Genomic DNA, 21,249 nt, shown 5'->3' on the forward strand with positions numbered 1-21,249 from the left:
TATCAAAAGGAAAATCGGAATAAAGATTATGAAATTGTCATAAGGAGACGTAGATATAAAAAATCCTGGGGAATAATCGCGAATGGTTAAATTATATAGTCGATCGCAATGTTATAAATTGTATAACATGTAGAAAAACTTGCAGTGACAGACTCAGATAAGAAATGTATTTTTGTAACGGGATCTTCAAACTTTAAGTTAGATTATGTACTTGCTCAACAATCAGAACAGCACAAAATAATCTACAGGAATAAGGAATAAAGAGGACAACACACTAGGAATCAAAGGCAGAAGAAATCATCCAAACTTTAAATCAAAACATTTTCAAAAGGTTGGTGAACATATTCAGAAATGTATATGCTGTTGCTAAAAGAAGACGCTTATTCACAGATAATTTTTTGGATGTGTGAACTTGACGATATGAAAGGTGTAGATATTAGACAGATATACCGAAATGACAAGCAAGTTGTAACTTTTGTTAATTACATTGCAAAAAAGTGGAATCTCAAAAAGTTGTAAATTATATAAATGAAAATAAATTTATTTCAATTATTTGTGATGGTTCTACTGATAGTTGAATTCTTGAGGAAGAAATTATATATGTTCGGACTTATAACAAAGTCATATCAAAAGTTCTTTTCTAGCAGTGGGTAACCCAAGTCGAGCAGATTCCGATGGTGAATTGAAAGTCATAAGTGATTTTATGATTTCTGCAGGAATATTCAGATGAGAATTAAATGTATAGGATTTGGGAATAATGAAGCGAATGAAATGACGGAAACAAATAATGGAGTAATTGCTAAAGTAAAGAAGTTACAATCTTCAGTACAAGGTATACACTTTTTTGTTCATCGTTAAGAGTTAGCCCACAAAGATGTTGTTAAGAATATACTATACATATCTAGGATGAAAGCTTCGTTGGGAGAACTGTATTGTTTTATCACACTAGCCCCCTTAATGGGGGTAAATTGAAAGTTTGTTTTGATCATTTGAATATTCAGCCTGATATGCCAGTTCTATGATTGCATCAATTTATCAGGACCAGTAGATTTGAGGTCGGACAAGTAGATTTTTCAGTCCACTGGTCCGGCTGGCAAGTTCACAAATAAGCTTAAATTCGACCCCTGAAGACGACGGAGGAGATCATAGAATGTTTGGCTTGTTAAATACACAAATTTTATTGAAATAGATGTTATTTGAAAATTAGCACAAACTAATTTTTTTTTTATTTTTCACATATTTTGTTATTTCAAATTTGGGCTGATTTCATTTTTGCTGATTTCATTGACAACAACCTCACAGAGAATACTTAATTCAGATACCGGTAATCAAATTAACTGAGCATTACTTCGTCATTTCACCGGACCTATATATGTATCCCTTAAATAATTAATTGTTAAACCTCATACATCAAAATTGAGTTTGAACAAATAAAAATAATGATATCTGAAGCGTGATCATATTCTCATTTTTACATTTTATAATTTCAAGCACGCCGGAATATAAAAGATGTACACGATTTCTTCTATTATTTATTTCAAGATTCTTCTGTCGAAGGTTAAATTTCAGATCACTGATGCATCGTTTCGTAAATTTTACTAAATGGAATTCATTAGGACACATTCGCAGGAATAAATATGATTACACTTTACTGAATCAGTAATTCTTGTCCATGTATCAAGATCCATGGATTCTAGGAAGAACCCATACAAACGTAGGCGAATTTAACGTCGATGTTCTTAAATTATTATTTTTTTTTTAAATATTTGGCGTTTAATTATACAAATACGTATGAAAAGCAGACATGTACGGACTCTTTAATTTAATTTTTGTTTAGTAAGATGAACGTTTTAGTTTTATGACTAACTTATGATAGTATTGGAATATTATATTCAATGATCTGTGCATTATGTCGTTCCACCGTTCTGTTAAAAATATAGAACCTTTAAAAGTATATACCAACTAGAATTTGACCCAGATGAAGTAGTGCACTGATCATGGAAATATCATCATATAAAGGGGAACGATGTCTTAAGGCCATACTTTCTTGTTCCAAATGTTCTTATTAATAAACGTTCATGTATATAGATTCATAATTGTCGCTTTGGTCGCACGCTCGTCTCGAAAGTAACCTAACGAAGGTGACCAAGGGTATAGAAATATGGTCACTATTGGTCTTGTTCCTATCGGCAGTAAAACCAATGCCAAAGTGGAGAGTCCGTTTAAATGTGCGGAATGTACGCATTCCCGTCCGGTCAGAGTGGGAACGTTAAACCCTATGACTCTTTTAGATATAATGTAACGCTATCTGCTCATTTATTATGCATAAGATATTTGCCATTAGACGTTGTGAAACCAACTGTCAATCAATCGACAGAGCGTTACTTGAATTTTATTTCTGGTGATTGAGGCAAATGATTTGAAACTTGGCACTTAAAGGCTTACCTTGTCTAAAGACGCAAATGACAGTATGGAGTGGACGGTTAACTAAAAATATGAATCGCAAAATAGGTGTAGATGATCATACATTTGATGGTAACACAATGGCAAAAAGATACTGTCTTTGAAAAATCCAGAGTTGTGGAATTTAATCAATCTATTTCAATGAAACTTCTGGGTAAAGGCTTAATTATCATTATGCAGATATGTATTATAATTCAGATAGGTCATGATATTAAAACAAATAAGATATATGTGTATGACCTCCTCTAAATGTGTTTGTACAGATTGGATGGTTTTAGATCAATTATGTCTATTAACTTTATGCGTTTAGCTTTCGTCAACATGTGTGGATGCTAATAAATGGGAGAATTATTAAGTCTTCCTTTTTAAACAAGATAGAAAAAAGTAAAATCACAAAAATACTGAACTCAGAGGAAAATCAATTCGGAAAGTCCATAATCACATGGCAAAATCAAATAACAAAACGCATCAAAAATTAATGGACAATAACTGTCATATTCCTGACTTGGTACAGGCATTTTCAAATGTAGAAAATGGTGGATTGAACGGTGGTTTTATAGCTAGCTAAACCTCTCACTTGTATGACAGTCGCATCAAATTCCATTATATTGTAACCGATGCGTGAACAAAACAAACAGACACAATAGGTAAAAATGTCAAAAATAGGGGTACAGCAGTCAACATTGTGTTATCATCTTAATCACTATAAAAACAACAAATGTAACGAAGAAGCACAAAAAGGCATACATCAAATTAACATCCTCATTTTGATTATATTATACGATTTTATTTGTCTATGTAAAATGCACCCATCAAGGAAGGAGGGTTTTGAGTACTGGTGAAAATTGCGCGTTTGAAATTCGCACAGGTAGACATGAAATAATTTTGTCGTTCAAAGTATGACGGGATGCATAAATACAGTCACGCAAAATAGATATAACAAAAACTGGCTTAACAGTTAAAGTAATAATAATAAATAAAATAATAGTGCGGTTCAAAGTATGACGGGATACATAAGTACAGAGGCACGTCAAATGTATATCACAAAAACAGTGGGTTAACAGTAAAAGTAATATTAATAAATAAAATAATTTTGCCATTCAAGGTATGACAAGATACATACTTCATAAAGAAGCGTACTTCATAAAATGCAGGAATGCTTAGTGTCTGTTCAAAATTTTTGTCCACTTAAGTTACAAGTTCGTTGTAAAAACAACACAATCATCATATCAGTTGTACAGTTATGACCTCTTTTTGGATCAGTTTTTTTTGCGAATTATACTGTGTCTGTTACTTATAAAAGACATTTGTATTTACCTTGTATATTTAAGAATGCATCCTGGATCCGCATCTGACAACGAAATCTTATTTTAGTATGTTGTTCAATGATCCTTACTTTACACATTTCCGTTAATGATTCATTCATTAAAATGAATTCGGTAGCCCCCTTTATTATTTAAATATAAAAGTTAATTCACTTTATTGGATATCACAAAAATTCCCTGGACATATCTTTTGTATTAGGACTCCGATAGCATTCCCGTTAAAGAAATTGATACAAAAAATCCCTAATCATACAAATTTATTTAAAAAAAAACTTAAATAGAGCCTTTTTATCAATACATTTTATAATAAATCAAAAATACTTTTGTCTATAAATTAAATGGAAGCGATAGTTTTATTTGACTTTTGAACCTTTATAAAGAGACAGATTCTGACAAATTCTTCTTTCGAGATTTCTGAAATTGTTAGCAACATATCCTTCTGAATGTTTTCCCGCAAAAAAAAAATTAAATAAAAGAAACTATAAAAATAAAAAAGACAGAAAAAAGTAATAGGACGTTCATCTGCACAGTATATTGAAATATAGTTTTCATATTCAAAACCACGAAAGATAATTTGAATCGTACGTATGATGGGTATGGGCTTCGTGTGTTAATACGTTATTCAATGTCAGTGAAATAAAGGCAGGAATCTGAAAAATCTAGTGATAAATTTAAATCCAATATTTCCATCATTTTTCGTCATGACAAGTCAAAAAATGTAAGGACAAAAATTGTGATTTTTAAAGTCTTGAAATATTTGGTTTAAGCGACGTATTTAATCAATTGTTCGAAATAACCCGCCCAATGAGTTCCATACGCACAATATTTGAGAATGCCGATTGTTTATCGAAAAGCACACTTCAACATGTAGCAATAATCTTATCAATAAAAAAAGTCATATTGATGATGTAACTAGCCATTTATAATTTATAAATCGTGCTAGTGATGAAATTTGTAACTTGCCCTTTATTTGTCAATTACAATAAAAGTAAATAGTATGTTCTTTACTATTTATTCAAAACCCAATCTAACTTAATCGAAATTTCCGTCACATTAGTCGTTGAATCAATAATTCATTAACTTATTACGAACAGATGTGTATCAGGGGATTAGTTTGTGTTTTCCTGGCAAACCTTTACATATTTAAACGCAAAACTTTTATTGAAATGTGTCTGGTAAAGAACGAACAAGTGAACTAGAAAGACTATGTTTTTCACAAAAAAAAAACATCAGTGAAACGTATATAATTTATGACAACAATTTTACAATCAATAGCTTATTCTAAAATACTATTTTTTTCCAATTGACCTCATATACCGAATACGATTGATAATGGAAATACACACTTTCATAACATTCATACTTCTTGGTAAGTAAACTTGGATTGTTTTCTATTAAGATGGTAAATATCATTATTTACTCCTTGGCTCAAAATCCACAGCATTTGGATTGATGTCTGTCGTGTTCTAGTCACACTGGTGTTTTCAACACATATCACAATTGCTTAAGACCGTTTCTTTCACTAGTTTGAGAATACGCATTTGCTAGATGCCGTTCATGATACAATTGTGTTAGAGGAACATAAACGAATTGCGGTATCAACAAATTGCTCAAAATTCAGTTGTTTGTGTCCTCTTTACGGTCAGGATTCAACAATAAATGTCTATTTAGTGATGCTAAGGAACCAAATTGATTTTTCTTCATTATAGCGATTTCCTATGCATCTTACTGACACTCATATGTTATAGTATTCTATATATTGTATTGTATTACATTGTATTGTATAAAATTGTTTGATTGTATTGCTTGACCCTTATGGGTCTAATTTTGCAATAAAGAATAATTGTAATGTTTTGCTATTTAAAATATTGATAAAACATACTCCTTTTAAAATTGTAATAACAAATTTTTCATATTTTTAAACGTTTGCTCGAATAAGTGATATAAATATCTTTCAACTTGTTATAATGCCTTTTTGCCTAGTAATACATATTGATATTTAAAAACTGTAAAATAACAGAAATACCAAACTCCAATGAAAATTCAAATAGGAAATTTGCTTTTCAAATGGTAAAATCAAAAACTCAAAACCATAGTGAAGCAGATGATCTATTCCAGCGACCAATTCGCCTTTTTTCGAATCTAAAAGACTATGGGTTATCTCACTGTGTGTACACAAAAATGAAAATAAAGTAACGTCATTGGTTGAATTTCCATTGTTTAGAACGTTTTAAACAAATCACACATATTGGTGAACGTTTTTGACAAAAGCACCCAGAATGCATTAGATTCTGAATGAACTAATTGTATCGACCACAGAAGTAAGCAATGAAAGTTGGAGAACCATTCAGAGATATCTTTGAAAATCACACGTTGACATAGTGGTACAACATTCAACTAATAAGACATGTATAGCTACCAGTATTTAATATATCGCCTTTAAATGTTTGATTCACCACAGATGTCTACAATTCCGATTAAATATGGGACAGAATATTATACATATGCTTTTTGTAGAAAGGAACAAGTACTTATTATTCAGGTGTAAGTTTTATTTTGGATTTCAATCTGTTTAACTATTTACGTGAGTGACGTGCTTGGTCTAGACCAATAATCCAAATCAGTATGCTCAACATCTGTTATCATTCAATTGCCAACTTTTGAATTAATACAATGTCTCAATTTTCTGACCATTATACAAAAAAAGACAAAAAGAAGACTCCTGGATTAGACAATTGGGAACTGCAACACCTTATGGCTGCAATGACAAAATTGATGGTATAGGTATTTATCTAGTCCTTCGTGTAACTCAGTGAATGTGATGAATATTTTCAACTCGACTCCTCGACGTAGACGCAGTCATGGTCATCGTCATTATACATCACCTTCTCTGCATGATGTCTCTATTAATGACTTGCTGCCATTCATACAAAAGCCGTTAGGTATTCATCACATTCGCACGAAACTTTATTCATTAACCCTTTCAAAACTTCATTCTCTGTTCAATTTATGTTTGGAATCCACTGTTACAAACCCTCATTCAAACCAATACAAACTTGAAGCTATAATTTCGGATATTGCAAGTCACAGACTTTTCAAGCCAGTTCGCATTGGAAAAAATGAAAAAGAGAAAAGATCTTTTCTTAATCTTTCCTTTGCCAACAAAGGTCTCGATGGCGTCAACCTAGGCAATATCCTTCATCACAAATTAGTGCAATCGAAAATACCTCCTTATTTCAAAGACCAGTCTGTACCAATAATTTCTTATACCTATACCAAACCTATTGCAACTACAATTTTCAATTACAAACGCGTTTTGCAGGATCTCGATATTGACGACTTCAAGTCTAAACCTCCTGATTGCACTTGTTCTAGTTCCAAATTCACATATAATCCTGCTGGCCACGTTATTACCGGTGACCTTAACATTGTTAATAACACTTCTCTACGAAAAGTTATCGAAAGGTCCCAAATATCGTGAGCCTAAATCCATCAATTGGAAATACAACTTTAAAATTTTGATGGATTCAGTCGAGGATTATGCCAGGCAATAGGCTAAGCGCGAGAGGGAAGACGAAGACACTCTTTCCGAATGGATTAAGGCAGTGAGGTCGTTGATACAAATCAGAATTAAGAAACTGAATGGGTCCATCAATGCCCATGCTACGTCAATCTTTAAAGACCCAAATGTTGCAAAACACCTATCCGACCTCCATGACAAATATGTTGTTGTCCCCGCAGATAAAGCCCTAAATAACATCGTTTTTGTGTGTAAAAGTCACTACATCAACTGTTTGATAAACGAATAAGGTATTGACAATTCACTTGGAAACTCAACATATACCCTCACGACACTTACCAAAGAGGAAATCCTGGATAATCATAGGTCTGTTCTATGTTCTTTTGGAATTTCAACCGAAGATGAAGAACTGGATCTTCCATCACTGTATTGGATACCTAAACTACATAAGTGTCCCTACAAACAACGGTATATTGCTGTGTCTTCCAAGTGCTCCACGAAACCTCTTTCTAAATTATTAACATCTATTTTATCAGCAATCAAAGACGGGCTTCAAAGTTATTGTGAAACTGCCTATTCTAGAGGTGGCGTGAATCAGATGTGGATACTTAAAAATTCAAAAGATCTTTTAGAGTACATACAATCTAACTCTCTTTCATCTTGTAACAGTATTAAAACATGTGACTTTTCTACTCTGTACACAAGTATTCCACATTCCAAACTAAAAGACAAATTGAAAGACTTGGTATTACTTTGCTTTATAAAAAAGAATGGCCAACGTAGATACAAGTATCTTGTCTTAGGGAGGGATAAATCCTACTTTGTAAAGAATCACTCTGATTCAAACAAAAAATTCCCTGAAACTGATATTTTCAAGATGTTTGATTTCTTGATTGACAACATATTTGTTACGTTCGGACGTGTTTTTCAACAGACTGTCGGCATTCCAATGGGAACAAACTGTGCCCCTCTACTCGCCGACTTGTTTCTTTATTATTATGAGGCTGACTTCATGCAGGAACTTCTTAGGAAGAAAGATAAGAAGTTAGCAATATCCTTTAACTCTACTTTCCGCTATATAGATGATGTTCTTCCACTAAACAATTCAAAATTTGGTGACTATGTGGAACGCATCTATCCAATCGAACTAGAGATAAAGGATACTACAGATACAGTTAAGTCGGCTTCATATCTTGACTTACATCTAGAAATTGACAATGAGGGTCGGTTGAAAACAAAACTTTACGACAAAAGAGATGATTTCAGCTTTCCAATTGTGAACTTTCCATTTCTAAGTAGCAACATTCCAGCAACCTGCATACGGGGTATATATCTCCCAATTGATACGATATTCCCGTGCTTGCATTTCCTATCATGATTTCCTTGATAGAGGTTTGCTGCTCACAAGGAAGCTATTAAACCAAGAGTTCCAAATGGTGAAGTTGAAATCATCCCTTCGTAAATTTTACCGTCGCCATCACGAGTTGGTTGACCGTTATGGAATAACTGTTTCAGAAATGATATCGGATATGTTCCTTACGTCGTAACTACAATCCCCTTCCCTTTCATGAATGTAACTTACCGAATTAGACTATTTACCGGATTTGTAATCACATAAGCAACACGACGGGTGACACATGTGGAGCAGGATCTGCTTACCCTTCCGGAGCACCTGAGATCCCCCCTAGTTTTTGGTGGGGTTCGTGTTGTTTATTCTTTAGTTTTCTATGTTGTGTCGTGTGTACTATTGTTTTTCTGTTTGTCTTTTTCATTTTTAGCCATGGCGTTGTCAGTTTGTTTTAGATTTATGAGTTTGACTGTCCCTTTGGTATCTTTCGTCCCTCTTTTTTTAACAGATCTAAAGTCATTACAGCCAGCAGTATAATTTTTCCTACAAAAAAGAATTATAATAGAATAACATTTAAAAATAACATGATTGTTTTCAAATAAAATTTGAATCAGGTAATGAAAAAAATTGTGGAAAAAAGAGTACTGAGATAAACAACAAAAAAACTTCAAGCATAATAAGGATTTACTTTTTGCCATTTTTTTTTTGATTTGATAGTCAACCTTTGTTTTAGGTTTTGGACTTGCAAATACATTGACTACGAAATATAGGGCATTTGGTGCAAAAATAAAAGTTTAATTTAGATTATTTGTCTGCCGATGTAGTTCAATTTCTACTTCAAATAAAGCATGATGTGTGTCTGAAATTGTCGTATTTCTTTTGCATCTCACTTTTTTCTTAATTTAGATTTATGTATAAAATATGAATCACAGATAACAGATGTTATACTATATTATGTACATAAATTGATATTTTCATTATTTTCTTTAGTTGCAGGTGTTGTACATAGTACAATTTCTCTACCTCACAATTATAGTATAGAACTTGAAGAAACCCTGAGGACCGAGTTGTTTACTAACTATACAGTACAACAAAGACCAAGCCAACAAGTCAAAGTTGGTGTTAGGTTTAGTCTTTTAACAGTAAACGACTTGGTATGCGATTTTAAATTATTTCATATTATATAACATGCATTTTTTTTTTTTTTTTTTTGTTAAATATTTGTTTGATTTGGTAGTGATTAAGATAATGATACAATGTTGACTGGTGTACCCCTATTTTTGTCGTTTTTACATATTATTATTTGTTTTTTGCTCACACATCGTTTTCAATATAATGTACTTTTTATGCTACCGTCATACAAGATAGAAGTTTAGCTAGCTTTAAAATCAGATTTAATCTACATAAGAAAATACCTGTACCAAGTCAGGAATATGGTTATCCATTCGTTTGATGTGTTTCAGTTTTTGAATTTGCTTAGGGATTTTCCGTTTAGAATTTCCCTCGGAGTTCGGTATTTTTGTTATTTTATCTTTTAATGACATTTCATGGTGGATGGTACGTCCTCGAGGATATCACCAATCAAGTCGTCAACACTACTGTATTGCCATGACCTAAGTGTCATAATTATTAGTGTTGTCAACGGTTATGCAGAAGGACCGAATATCGAATAGCAAAAACGCTAATCGGTTAACCGGACTTTTACAAAACTTTGATTTGTTCGAAATACTTAGGATTTTCAACCTCAGGAATTCATGACCATGGCTATTTGTTGTCTAACTTTTCGAAGTTTTATGCTCTCAATGGTCGTCAACTTTTAAATTTTTTGATTCGAGCGGTGAATCTTTAATTTTGTAGTCCAAAAAGCGTGACTGGTGCAATAAATTATAAGCCTGGTATCTTTCATAAAAAAAAATTACAACAGTTTTCAAAATATCTACTATTGTACCCCGATGAAATCTGTATAAGTTCATAGAATGTTTGCAGTTGCTTTTCACTTGATCCGTTGATTAATAGCATTGTCTTTTTCACTTTTTGAATTTGCCTGGGAATTGGGTATTTTTGTTTTACATGCATTCATTTTTGGAATGTTTTAAAACCTCATAGAACTGAAATTTCCTATTCGGGCCAGCGTAATCTCTTTTATTATTGTTTCATACTGCAACATTACGAAATGTGCTGGCAGACATAATTGTTGGCAATAAATAAACATCCCATTCCATTTGTTTTCGACGAATAAATCTAAATCATAAAATGACAGACGCAAAAACAACTGAATAATTATAATAGTCTATTTGGCATTATAAAGACAAATCAGATATGCTATTGCTCAAAGAGATAGATTTGAGAAACTGTTAATGAAACGATTACGTATCTCAACAACGGAGAAATGTACAAACTAGAAGAAAGATCACAGGGACCATCAACATTAAAGAGTTGAAATCTTTGACTTAAAGGTCACATTGAGAAAATCTGTAAAGACAAAGTTTGAAATGACAAAGTTTTAATTTGAAAAAAAATCTAAGAGAGAAAATGTGTAGCACCTGTTGAATGTTGAATATATTTCAAATGATGTCCTTTTATACTATGAAATTTTGTTATTATATGATTCATCACAATAAATACACACAAAAAGTTCTTATTTGTTGATATACCTTATGTTGACTCCAATACGAACATAAATGATAATAAGCAGAAAACTGAATATAAGTCTTATAAGCAAAAAAAAAAGAAGTTGTACATTAGTTATGACTACAATAGTTATAAAACTGAGAATGGAACATGGGAATATTTCAAAGAGACAACAACCCGACCACAGAGCAAAATACGGCCGAAGACAAAAACTCGGTATTCAACGCAAACGAGAAAATCACGCATTCGAAGACTTGCCCCTAAATGAAATGTGTACTAGTTCAGTGAAAAAGGACGTCATACATAACTTCAAAACATATAAATGAACTAAAATTAAAAAAACATACAAGAGTAACACATTGGGTAGGGTTAAACATGTTTTATGAGATCTTAACTATCCTCCTATACCTCTAGCCAATGTAGAATAAAGAAACAAACAGCAATACGCACAGTAAAACTTAGTTTAAAAGAATCCCGAGCCCGATATCAGAACAAGCAAAGAAATAAACTAAACAAAATGACAATGATACATAAAATAACAAAGGACTACTAGCAGTTACTGACATGCCATCTCCAGACCTCAATCAAAACGATTGAAAGATTATGTCTTAATCATATAAAAATAAGGAAAAATCCCTCCCGTTAGGGGTTTATTATCATATTATAATAAAATGTATGGGAAGAACATTACCGGTATCATGCCAACAACTTTATAGATAATCATAGATAGCAACCTTTTTTATATTTCATTATAAAACATCTACTCCATACAATAATGTTCCTGCAAACTTTAATGTACTCCTCTTAAAACTCAACATACTTAATTTCGATTTGATTCGCACCTACGTAATAACTGATATAATAAATAAAGGCTTCATTAGTATACCGCTATTCGAAATTCATAAATCGATTGAATAAAAGACAAATCCGGGTTACAAACTTGAGGTGGTACCCGACACCTTCACTAAAATTTATTTGGCTCGTTTAATTTTCATAAAATTTTGACAAAGTATTTACTTTGACCCTTTGACAAAAATATAAAAATTTCAAAAATTTGAATTAACCATTTTATCAAAAAAAAAATACACTGGTTATAGAGCAGTTTGACAAACACTTATTTTGATGATTGAGAAGCTTAATATTCCCTTAACAATACAACGTGATTAAAACGTTTAGTTGATTTTACAGAGTTATCTCACTGTAGTGTTAGGTATTAACCTTAAAACTAAGGGAAACACATAAGATATAAGAGGGGAACAACGACATTAATATTAAATTAATCATTCTTACTTCTTACTCCGAATCATGTAGCATTTATCCCGAGAGATGATAGTAAGTGCCACTGGGTTGGCTTTTCTAAAATTTCTTCTTTAATTTTAATAATAAGTTTCTTAGAGTTTTTGTCTACAACTATTTGCTTTATTTGATAAGATAAAAGAAGGGCAAACTAATTTAGGAATTAATAGAAATTGTCATTTGTTATTAACATGACAAAGATCCCAGTAAAAAAATAACCATGAAAAATTCATTTAATTCATATTTCATTAAACAACAAAGATGTTTTTAATCGAACCATAAATAATTACAAAACCTTAATTCCGAGTCCCATCACAGAGGAGATTATAATCGCTACAATAACTATAATATATAAAGTTACAATATTTACTAGGTTTATATGATATCTAAGTTTCTTTTATTCAAACAAACTAGCATTAGAAAAACAATGACAACAAACCATGATAGGAATACTGAATTTATATCACTGTTCACTGAACAGGTGTCAACCCGGTTGAAATAGAACAAAAGAATCGAAGCTCTTTGTCAAGTGAAACACCTATCTAATGAATCACAAAAACAGAGTAGGTGTGTTCGAATAGCTATTTTTTTACTAAAAGTTCTTGACGACAGTCTTTCAAGTTGGATGATGAAAATGCATATCTTCGAAAAATAATAATTTTTTGAGTGTGATAACTAGGGTTTATAGTCTTCAACCACTAAAAAAATCTAGTCTGCCCTTCCATGAAATAATTTATTGGAATTTTTTTCAAATGTTTATGAATTTTCGAAAATTCCACCTGACAACCGATCAGACAATAGTTTTAAGTTGACCCAATGCAGACAATATCATTAACTGATGCTCATTAGCTAGTAGATATATTTGTCTTTTAAAATACAACTGACATTTAAGGATCGTAATGGTGCTATGTGGATAAATTTATCGATTTTCCAAGAGCAAAATTGGCAGCGCGTCATCTCTACAATGGCTTCCATTTTTACGATTGTGAAAATGAACTGGCGTAATGGGGAGATAATTTTGACGAAGTAGAATCCTGACTGTGAAGGAATGATGGGTAAAAAGAAATTAGTTCCCAAGATTCTAAAAAACGTTAACACTGTAGTTTAAGCAATATTCTGTGCTATTCTTAAAACAAGGAATATGACTGATGGATTTTCAAAATCGTAATCAAAGAGATGTATGCCGCTTTCAAAACAGAGCCATTATTTATGAACCGCAATTGCATTTTTGACTGTTGTAAGGTCAGCTGAAAGGATATTTAGAAAGTGAAAATTAAAAGTGCCCAACAGATACTGGATGCATGAAAGAAAATAATATTTTTTTTTCTGAATGATTGATTAAGATAGCATGTACTAAAAAGAAATAGCTTCTTTCAGAGAGATGGTAAAAATTAGAAATAAAAATAAAAGGTTGTACCTAAATGTTTATTTTCTATCGTATGTGCAATTGTTTTCAAATTTGCTATAATAAATTTTTGTAGATAATAAGCAGAATAATTAACATTTACTCTCACAAACATCAAAATGCCTTCTAATTTTTATATGCATAAAAATGTATTCCTTAGAATTTCGATTTTGAAAGTTATTTAACTGAACGTTACGCAACAGGAATGTATGTTGTTTTTGTTTTAATTTCAGAACATAAAAGACCAGACTTTGTCATTATCTGGATACTTGACTTTGGTAAGTCTATACACCAAAAACTACAAGGCTATATTAGAGTTTAACATACGATCTTCAAAGTTAAACCCTTTTTGTCCAACTCTAAATTGCCAACTAAAGGTAGGAATAGATTGAATATGGATTTCCTAACAATGTCAAAATTTTCAAATGGTAAAATAAATCAAACTATGACACAGGCATCTATTGGAGCGGTTTTGTTGTGTTAACGAGGGAAACATGTACATTAGGAGGGGCTTAAATAATAATTACTTGACAATTCAAGCAATGGCATAACTGTGTTATATGTAGGAACGAATTACAATTTTATCATTTTATTATCGGAATCTTATTTTTGTAGAATTATTTCCTATTTCGAATTGGATAATTTTTAAAATTACACAATATAGATTCTCTTTTTTTTGTTTATTTAGGATTGGCTGGATACAAGATTATCATGGCAGGACACAAACAAGACATCACAAGATTATACAAACATAATTTTTCTTTTTTCGTCAGAGGAGTACATTTGGAGACCAGCAATTATTATAGAGAATGCGTAAGTCATTTTATATGCAATCAATCATATGTAGCAAGCATATTAGTACTTTTTAATTGAGTTTTTCGATATACAAGGAATGAGGTAACATACCTCAACTTCTTGATATAACGTAAAGAGAGACCTTAATAAAAACTCGCCTTGCTTGATCAAACAACAAAACCTAAGAAGCATTACATTAATTCTGATGGCTATATTTTACATCTCTTCTAAAGTACGGAAATAAAATGTTTTTAAGATTTTTGATTTGTTACCTAAACATCCTGATATTCTAATCGGTGTCTTAATGAAGAATTAGTGCAATGATCACCATCGTTTGCGTTTAACTCTAAGGTAAAATACATTTTTCGATTTGGTTATCTCTTAACATTTTCTTATTTACTATAATGAGTGATCATGACACTTCCCACGTAAATGAACTCTTGTTAAGTTTAATTAATGTCGTATGGTCGTTAGTCAGTTGTTTCTTACTGGTTGTTTTGTACTTAAAATAGTATGTGCAATACATAATAACACAAGTCATACTTGCGACTAAGGACTATCCAAGGTCATTGTTTGAACCTAAGACCATCCCATGTTAGCACCAAATACATACATTGCAAAATCATAAACCTCCTCGTGGATTCAATGATTGTAGGGAAAGGTAAAACTCCTGTTTTGTCTACACAAGACACGTTAGTGGCGCTCGTATAAAAAATAGTTGCAAAGAATTAAACGCGTAAAATTCTGAAAAATTATTTTAGATATGTGGGATTGAAGATATCTTGAGGAATTATATAAACAGTAAATTTACAGACTATACACATATGCTTATTGCTAGGCTGGTGATACCATCGGAGAACAAAAGCGCTTTTGATGCTCCATATGTTTTAATTAGTTTCAATTTGAAGTTGCGAACCTGCGTATTTGGAATTGTTAATGTATGTCTATGACAGAATGTAGTAACTGTATTAACACCTTGAAAACAGATTTATGAGCGTTAACCCCTTCCCTTGAATCTAGGACGGCAGAGTAGCATTAACACGTACATACAAAAAGTATAAATCAGTTGAATAAGACTTTACTTATATGATCGGTACGAAGCACAACAACAAAAAGACAAAACCAAATAGAACTCCAAAATATTCAAATCAAGTCAATATTTAATTATAACACGTAAATACATAAAGTTATCCTGTTTAAAATATGAACCAGTTTGCATCCTATGGATTTTAATTTACATAGTCAAGTTAGTACTATATCTTTAAAATGAGGAATTAGTATATAACAAGATTTCACTTAATTTTATGATGTTATACCAAACCAATTCCAACTGAAATTTTCAATTACAAACACGTTATTCAAGATATCAAAACTGACGACTTCGAGTCCGAACCTCCTGATTGCACCTGGGCTAGTTTCCATTTCACATATAATCCTGCTAGCCACGTTATCATCGGTGACCTCAATATTGTCATTAACACTTCCTTGCGAAATATGTTATCCAAACGTCCGAAATATTGTGAGTGAGCCTAGATCTATCAATTGGCAACACAACTTCAAAATACCGATCGATTCATTCGAGAATTAAGCCAGGCATTGGGCTAACCGCAAGAAAGAAGACGTATATACTCTTTCTGAATGGATTAAGGCTATGAAGTCGTTGAAACAAATCAGAATTAAGAAATTAATGGGTCTGGTACGTCAATCTTCAAAGACCCAAATGTTGCAAAACACTTGTCCTACCTCCATGACAAATATGTTATTGTCTCCGCAGATAAAGCCCAAAACAACATCGTTTTTGTGTGTAAATCTCATTACATTAACTGCTTGATAAATGAATAAGTTATTGACTATTCACTTGGAACTCAACATATATCCCCACGACACTTACCAAAGAGGAATTCCTGAATAATCTTGGGTCGGTTCTATATTTCTTTGGACAAATATAAAACAGTATCCTTACAAGCAATGTTATATTACTGGGTCTTCCAAGTGCTGCACGAAACCTCTTTCTAAAATATTAACAGCAATCAAATAAAGGCAACAGTAGTATACCGCTGTTCAAAAATCGTAAATCTATAGACAAAAAACAAAATCGGGGAAACAAACTGAAACTGAGGGAAACACATTAAATATAAGAGGAGAACAACGACACAACATTCAAATGTAACACACATAGCAACGGACTAAGCATTAGACAAAATGCGATGAGAATAACCAAAATAACATCAAAACCAAATACATGAATTTGGGATAGAAAAGTACCATGACACGTCTTATAGTAATGTGAATTCACACTCAAATATAGGAGAAAACAAACGACACAACGGAAACACAACGTAAAAATGTTACACACACAGAAACAAACTATGATATAACAATGGCCATTTTCCTGACTGGGTACAGGACATTTTTAAAGAAAAAAAAATAGTGGGTTGAACCTGGTTTTGTGGCATGCCAAACCTCGCACTTTGATGGCATTGTTAAATATAACATTAAAATACAGGACTTCAATACAAATAAATAGGAGAACGTATTAGGCAAAGAAAAACATGAATAATAGGCATCAGGTTTAAAATTCAATACGTCAAACCCGCGCCTCGTCCACACAAGACTTACCAGTGACGCCAGATATAATTGTTCGAAAGTCAAAGCCGGGCTTCAAAGTTATTGTGAAACTGTCTATTCTAGAGGAGACGTGAATCAGATGTGGATACTAAAAATTCCAAAGATCTTTTAGAGAACATACAATATAATATAATACTCTTTCATCTTGCAATAGAATTAAAACATTTGACATTTCTAAACATTACACAAATATTCCCCATTCAAAACTTAAAGATAAATTGTAAGAGTTTGCATTGCCTTGTATCATCAAAAAAAAGAATTGCCAACGTAGATACAGGTATCTTGTCTTAGGGAGAGATAAATCCTACTTTTTTATTCATACATATCGTAATTGATATGATATTCTGGCCTTGTATTTCCTATCATGACTCATTGAAAGAGGGTTGCTGCTCACAATGAAGCTATTAAACTAAGAGTACCAAATGGTGCAGTTGCTAACCATGCCGGAGCACCAGAGACCACCCCTCCCGTTTTGGTGGGATATGTGCAGCTTTGTCGTCAGTTTTTTATGTTGTGTCTTTTGTGCTATTATTTTTCTGGTTGTCTTTTTTCTTTTTAGTCATGGCGTTGTCAGTTTTTTTTTTATCTTTGAGTTTCAATGTCCCTCTGGTATCATCCGCCCGTCTTCTATAAAAGGCGCCGACATCCAAAAATATCAAAATTTTCAATTGAGAAATTTAACGGCCTTAATTATTTATAACAAAATGATTTCCGAAAAACAAATATAACAGTCATGAACCAACGACATCCACTGAATACAGTCTCTTGACTTTGGACTGGCACATTAAGAATGTGGCAGGGTTCAACATGTTTCTAAGCGGTGGTCAACCCTTGATCTAACATGGGACAGTGGTGTAACAGTATATAAAAAAAACTATAAAAATCAGTTGAAAGGGGTTTTACTCATCAGATTGATACAAATATAAATACATATAAGAAAAACAGAGTTGACGTGGACGGATACTTATACATATACTAGTACTACCTTTTTATATAGGGTTGACAAGATATCTGTTATCGGGGATAAGTATGTGCCTATGAGAATAGCATCAGATGGTAGAGTTATATGGAACCCAGCTGGAGTATACACAGTCAGCTGCGAGTCTGATACGACGTTTTATCCTATGGACACACAAGAATGTTATTTGAAGGTCAGTGCTTGGGTATATACCCAAGCTGAAATAGAACTGAATTTCAAAAGAAAGTCTGTGGATAAAAACTTTTACACCAAAAATGGAGAATGGAATTTATTGTCTGCAGAAAGTTTTAAATCGGAAGCCCAAACACGAGATGATCATTCTTTCTCTTCTGTTTCATTCTTGATTAAACTTCAGCGACGTTGCATGTTTCATGTTGTTAACACCTTGTTTCCAGTAACTCTGATGGCCGTTCTCATAGCTTTCGTTTTCAAGCTGCCGGTGGATTCCGGTGAAAAGGTTGGATTTTCGTTAACAGTTCTCTTATCATATGCTGTTTATCTGACATTGATTTCGGATCACATTCCTAGTACATCGGTCACTGTCTGCTTTTTATGTAAGTAAATACATTATTATTGAACAAATATGTTAATTCTGAAAAAATGTGAATTGGATAATTTCCCTTCAATAGTTTCAAACCAATTAAATGTTTACTTTATTTTCAATTTGATCTAAACATGATGAAATTCAAAGTAGCTTTATTAAATTAACAATCAAAGAATTAGATTTCCTGTTACTTTATACTTGATGAATACTCATTTATTCAACATTTCTTCAGAACTATAGTTATTTGTCAGTTCTGTCAAAATCAGATATCAGATACCCCGATCATCGAATTAGAACGAGAGGTTTTGATACCGACCTCTTATTTTTTACAATACGAACGGCTTTCCATGAAAGGCGGCAGATTTTGTTAGCAAACACTTGTTTATCTTGATTTTTTTCCGTTAATTGATTTCATTTAATGTTGTATATATTACTTTACTTGTGAGTTACTATTTATTTTGTTTTACTTAACTTGTGATATACTATTCTTTTTCAATTCGCTTGACTTTATTTTATTTGAATGTTGTACAAAGATAAAAAAAAAAAAAAAAAAAAAAAAAAAAAGATTATTAAGGTCTATTTCATTTGTGTATTTGTTCATCAAAATTTGTATTCCTAGATGTCAAGTCACGTCCCGGGGTTTCTTGGCACCGACCCTATCCTGATTAAATTCACACGGTTTTTCATAAACATCGAAAGATGTTGGTGTCAGACGCTATTTGTACGATAATTATACCAAATTTAATTTTATTTGAATCCAACAAATGTATCTGATGTATAATTTGCACAAACATAGTATCTTTAAAAAAGGATTACATCTATATATTTCTTGCTTTAACGCAAACCTACGTTTGGTCTACTTTCCATTTGTATATGTTACATCCTTGTAGGCTTGGAAATGTGCTCCTTAAATCTATGCATTAATGTACTTAAAAAACACAAAACATTTTGAGACATTTTACTTGTCTTTCATTAATTCTTATTCCATTTTCAGCGTTATACCTTGCTTTTATTTTGTTTCTCGCTGCCATCGCTGTCTGTTTGACAACATTTGTGATAAATCTGCACATGCGTAGAGACGATGACATTATGGCAGATTGGTTAAAGAAGTTTACAACGAAATACTTAATAAAATTTGCTTGTTTGAAAAACAGTTGCTGTAGAAAAGACGGATCGGATATATATATACAAAAATCAAATGATGTATCCGGTACAGAGAAAACAAATTCTCATGATACAAGGGATCAAAGTTATGAATGTCGAAATATTACATGGAAGGAATTAGCAGAAATAATGGACAACGTATTTTACAATGTTTATATGATCCTCATCATTATGTCTACGTCCACTTTATTCTTTATTATCATATTTGGGTATACTACTGCAGACAATTCATAATATGAAAACGGTAGCATTCAACATGTTCAGTGCAATTAGTTTTCGTAAATATGATTCGCAGAATAGTGTCAGTCTTTGTTAGCTTTAAAAAAAACAATGATTGTTTGGATTTTTAAATAAGTTATGTTGTAAATCTATGATGTATATAAAAAAGAAGATGTGGTATGATTGCCAATGAGACAACTGTCCACAAGAGACCAAAATGACACAGACATTAACAACTATAGGTCACCGTACGGCCTTCAACTATGAGCAAAGCCCATACCGCATAGTGAGCTATAAAAGGCCCCGATACAACAATGTAAAACAATTCAAACGAGAAAACTAACGGCCTTATTTATATAAAAAAAAAATGAACGAAAAACAAATATTTAACACATAAACAAAGACAACCACTGAATTACAGGCTCCTGACTTGGGACAGGCAAATACATTAATGATGTGGCGGGGTTAAACATGTTTGTGGGATCCACACCCTCCCCCCTAACCTGGGACAGTGGTATAACAGTACAACATAAAAACAAACTATAAAAATCAGATGGACAAAAATACAAATGGACGTGACCGGGAACTTGTACATCCCGACAACAAAAAGACACTAGGAACAGATCTGAGAGTACTCGCAGTTATCTGACAGCTAGTTCAAAGCCACTTACAACTAAAAATCATGCATCTAAGACTAAATTATCAACCCGTACACATTCAACATCCAATTGATTTAGTGTAAAGATGTCATAAACAGTCAGAGAAAACATGAACTTGTGCAATGCCAAGTTACAGGTATCGACATATTGTATGCATTAATGTATATATGTATATAACATACTAATATTATTTAGTTTGTTTTTAATTTACTGATAACAAAATCAATATTTGTGTCGTGTACATGTTATTACTTGTACAAACATTGTGTACAA

General features: G+C 32.3%; 1 protein-coding gene across 1 annotated transcript; it reads left to right on the top strand.

Annotated features, from left to right (window-relative positions):
* The first annotated feature begins 771 nt into the window (after positions 1-771).
* On the top strand, positions 772-21,096 carry LOC143066737 (neuronal acetylcholine receptor subunit alpha-5-like). The gene is made up of 6 exons (XM_076239547.1): positions 772-832; positions 9,647-9,810; positions 14,222-14,266; positions 14,677-14,801; positions 18,409-18,944; positions 19,929-21,096. Exons 1-6 carry the CDS (start codon positions 772-774, stop codon positions 20,330-20,332), a joined length of 1,335 nt encoding a protein of 444 aa, XP_076095662.1. The 3' UTR covers positions 20,333-21,096.
* Positions 21,097-21,249: the final 153 nt, after the last annotated feature.

This window comes from Mytilus galloprovincialis, chromosome 3 (assembly GCF_965363235.1).
Source record: "Mytilus galloprovincialis chromosome 3, xbMytGall1.hap1.1, whole genome shotgun sequence".
Taxonomy (NCBI): domain Eukaryota; kingdom Metazoa; phylum Mollusca; class Bivalvia; order Mytilida; family Mytilidae; genus Mytilus; species Mytilus galloprovincialis.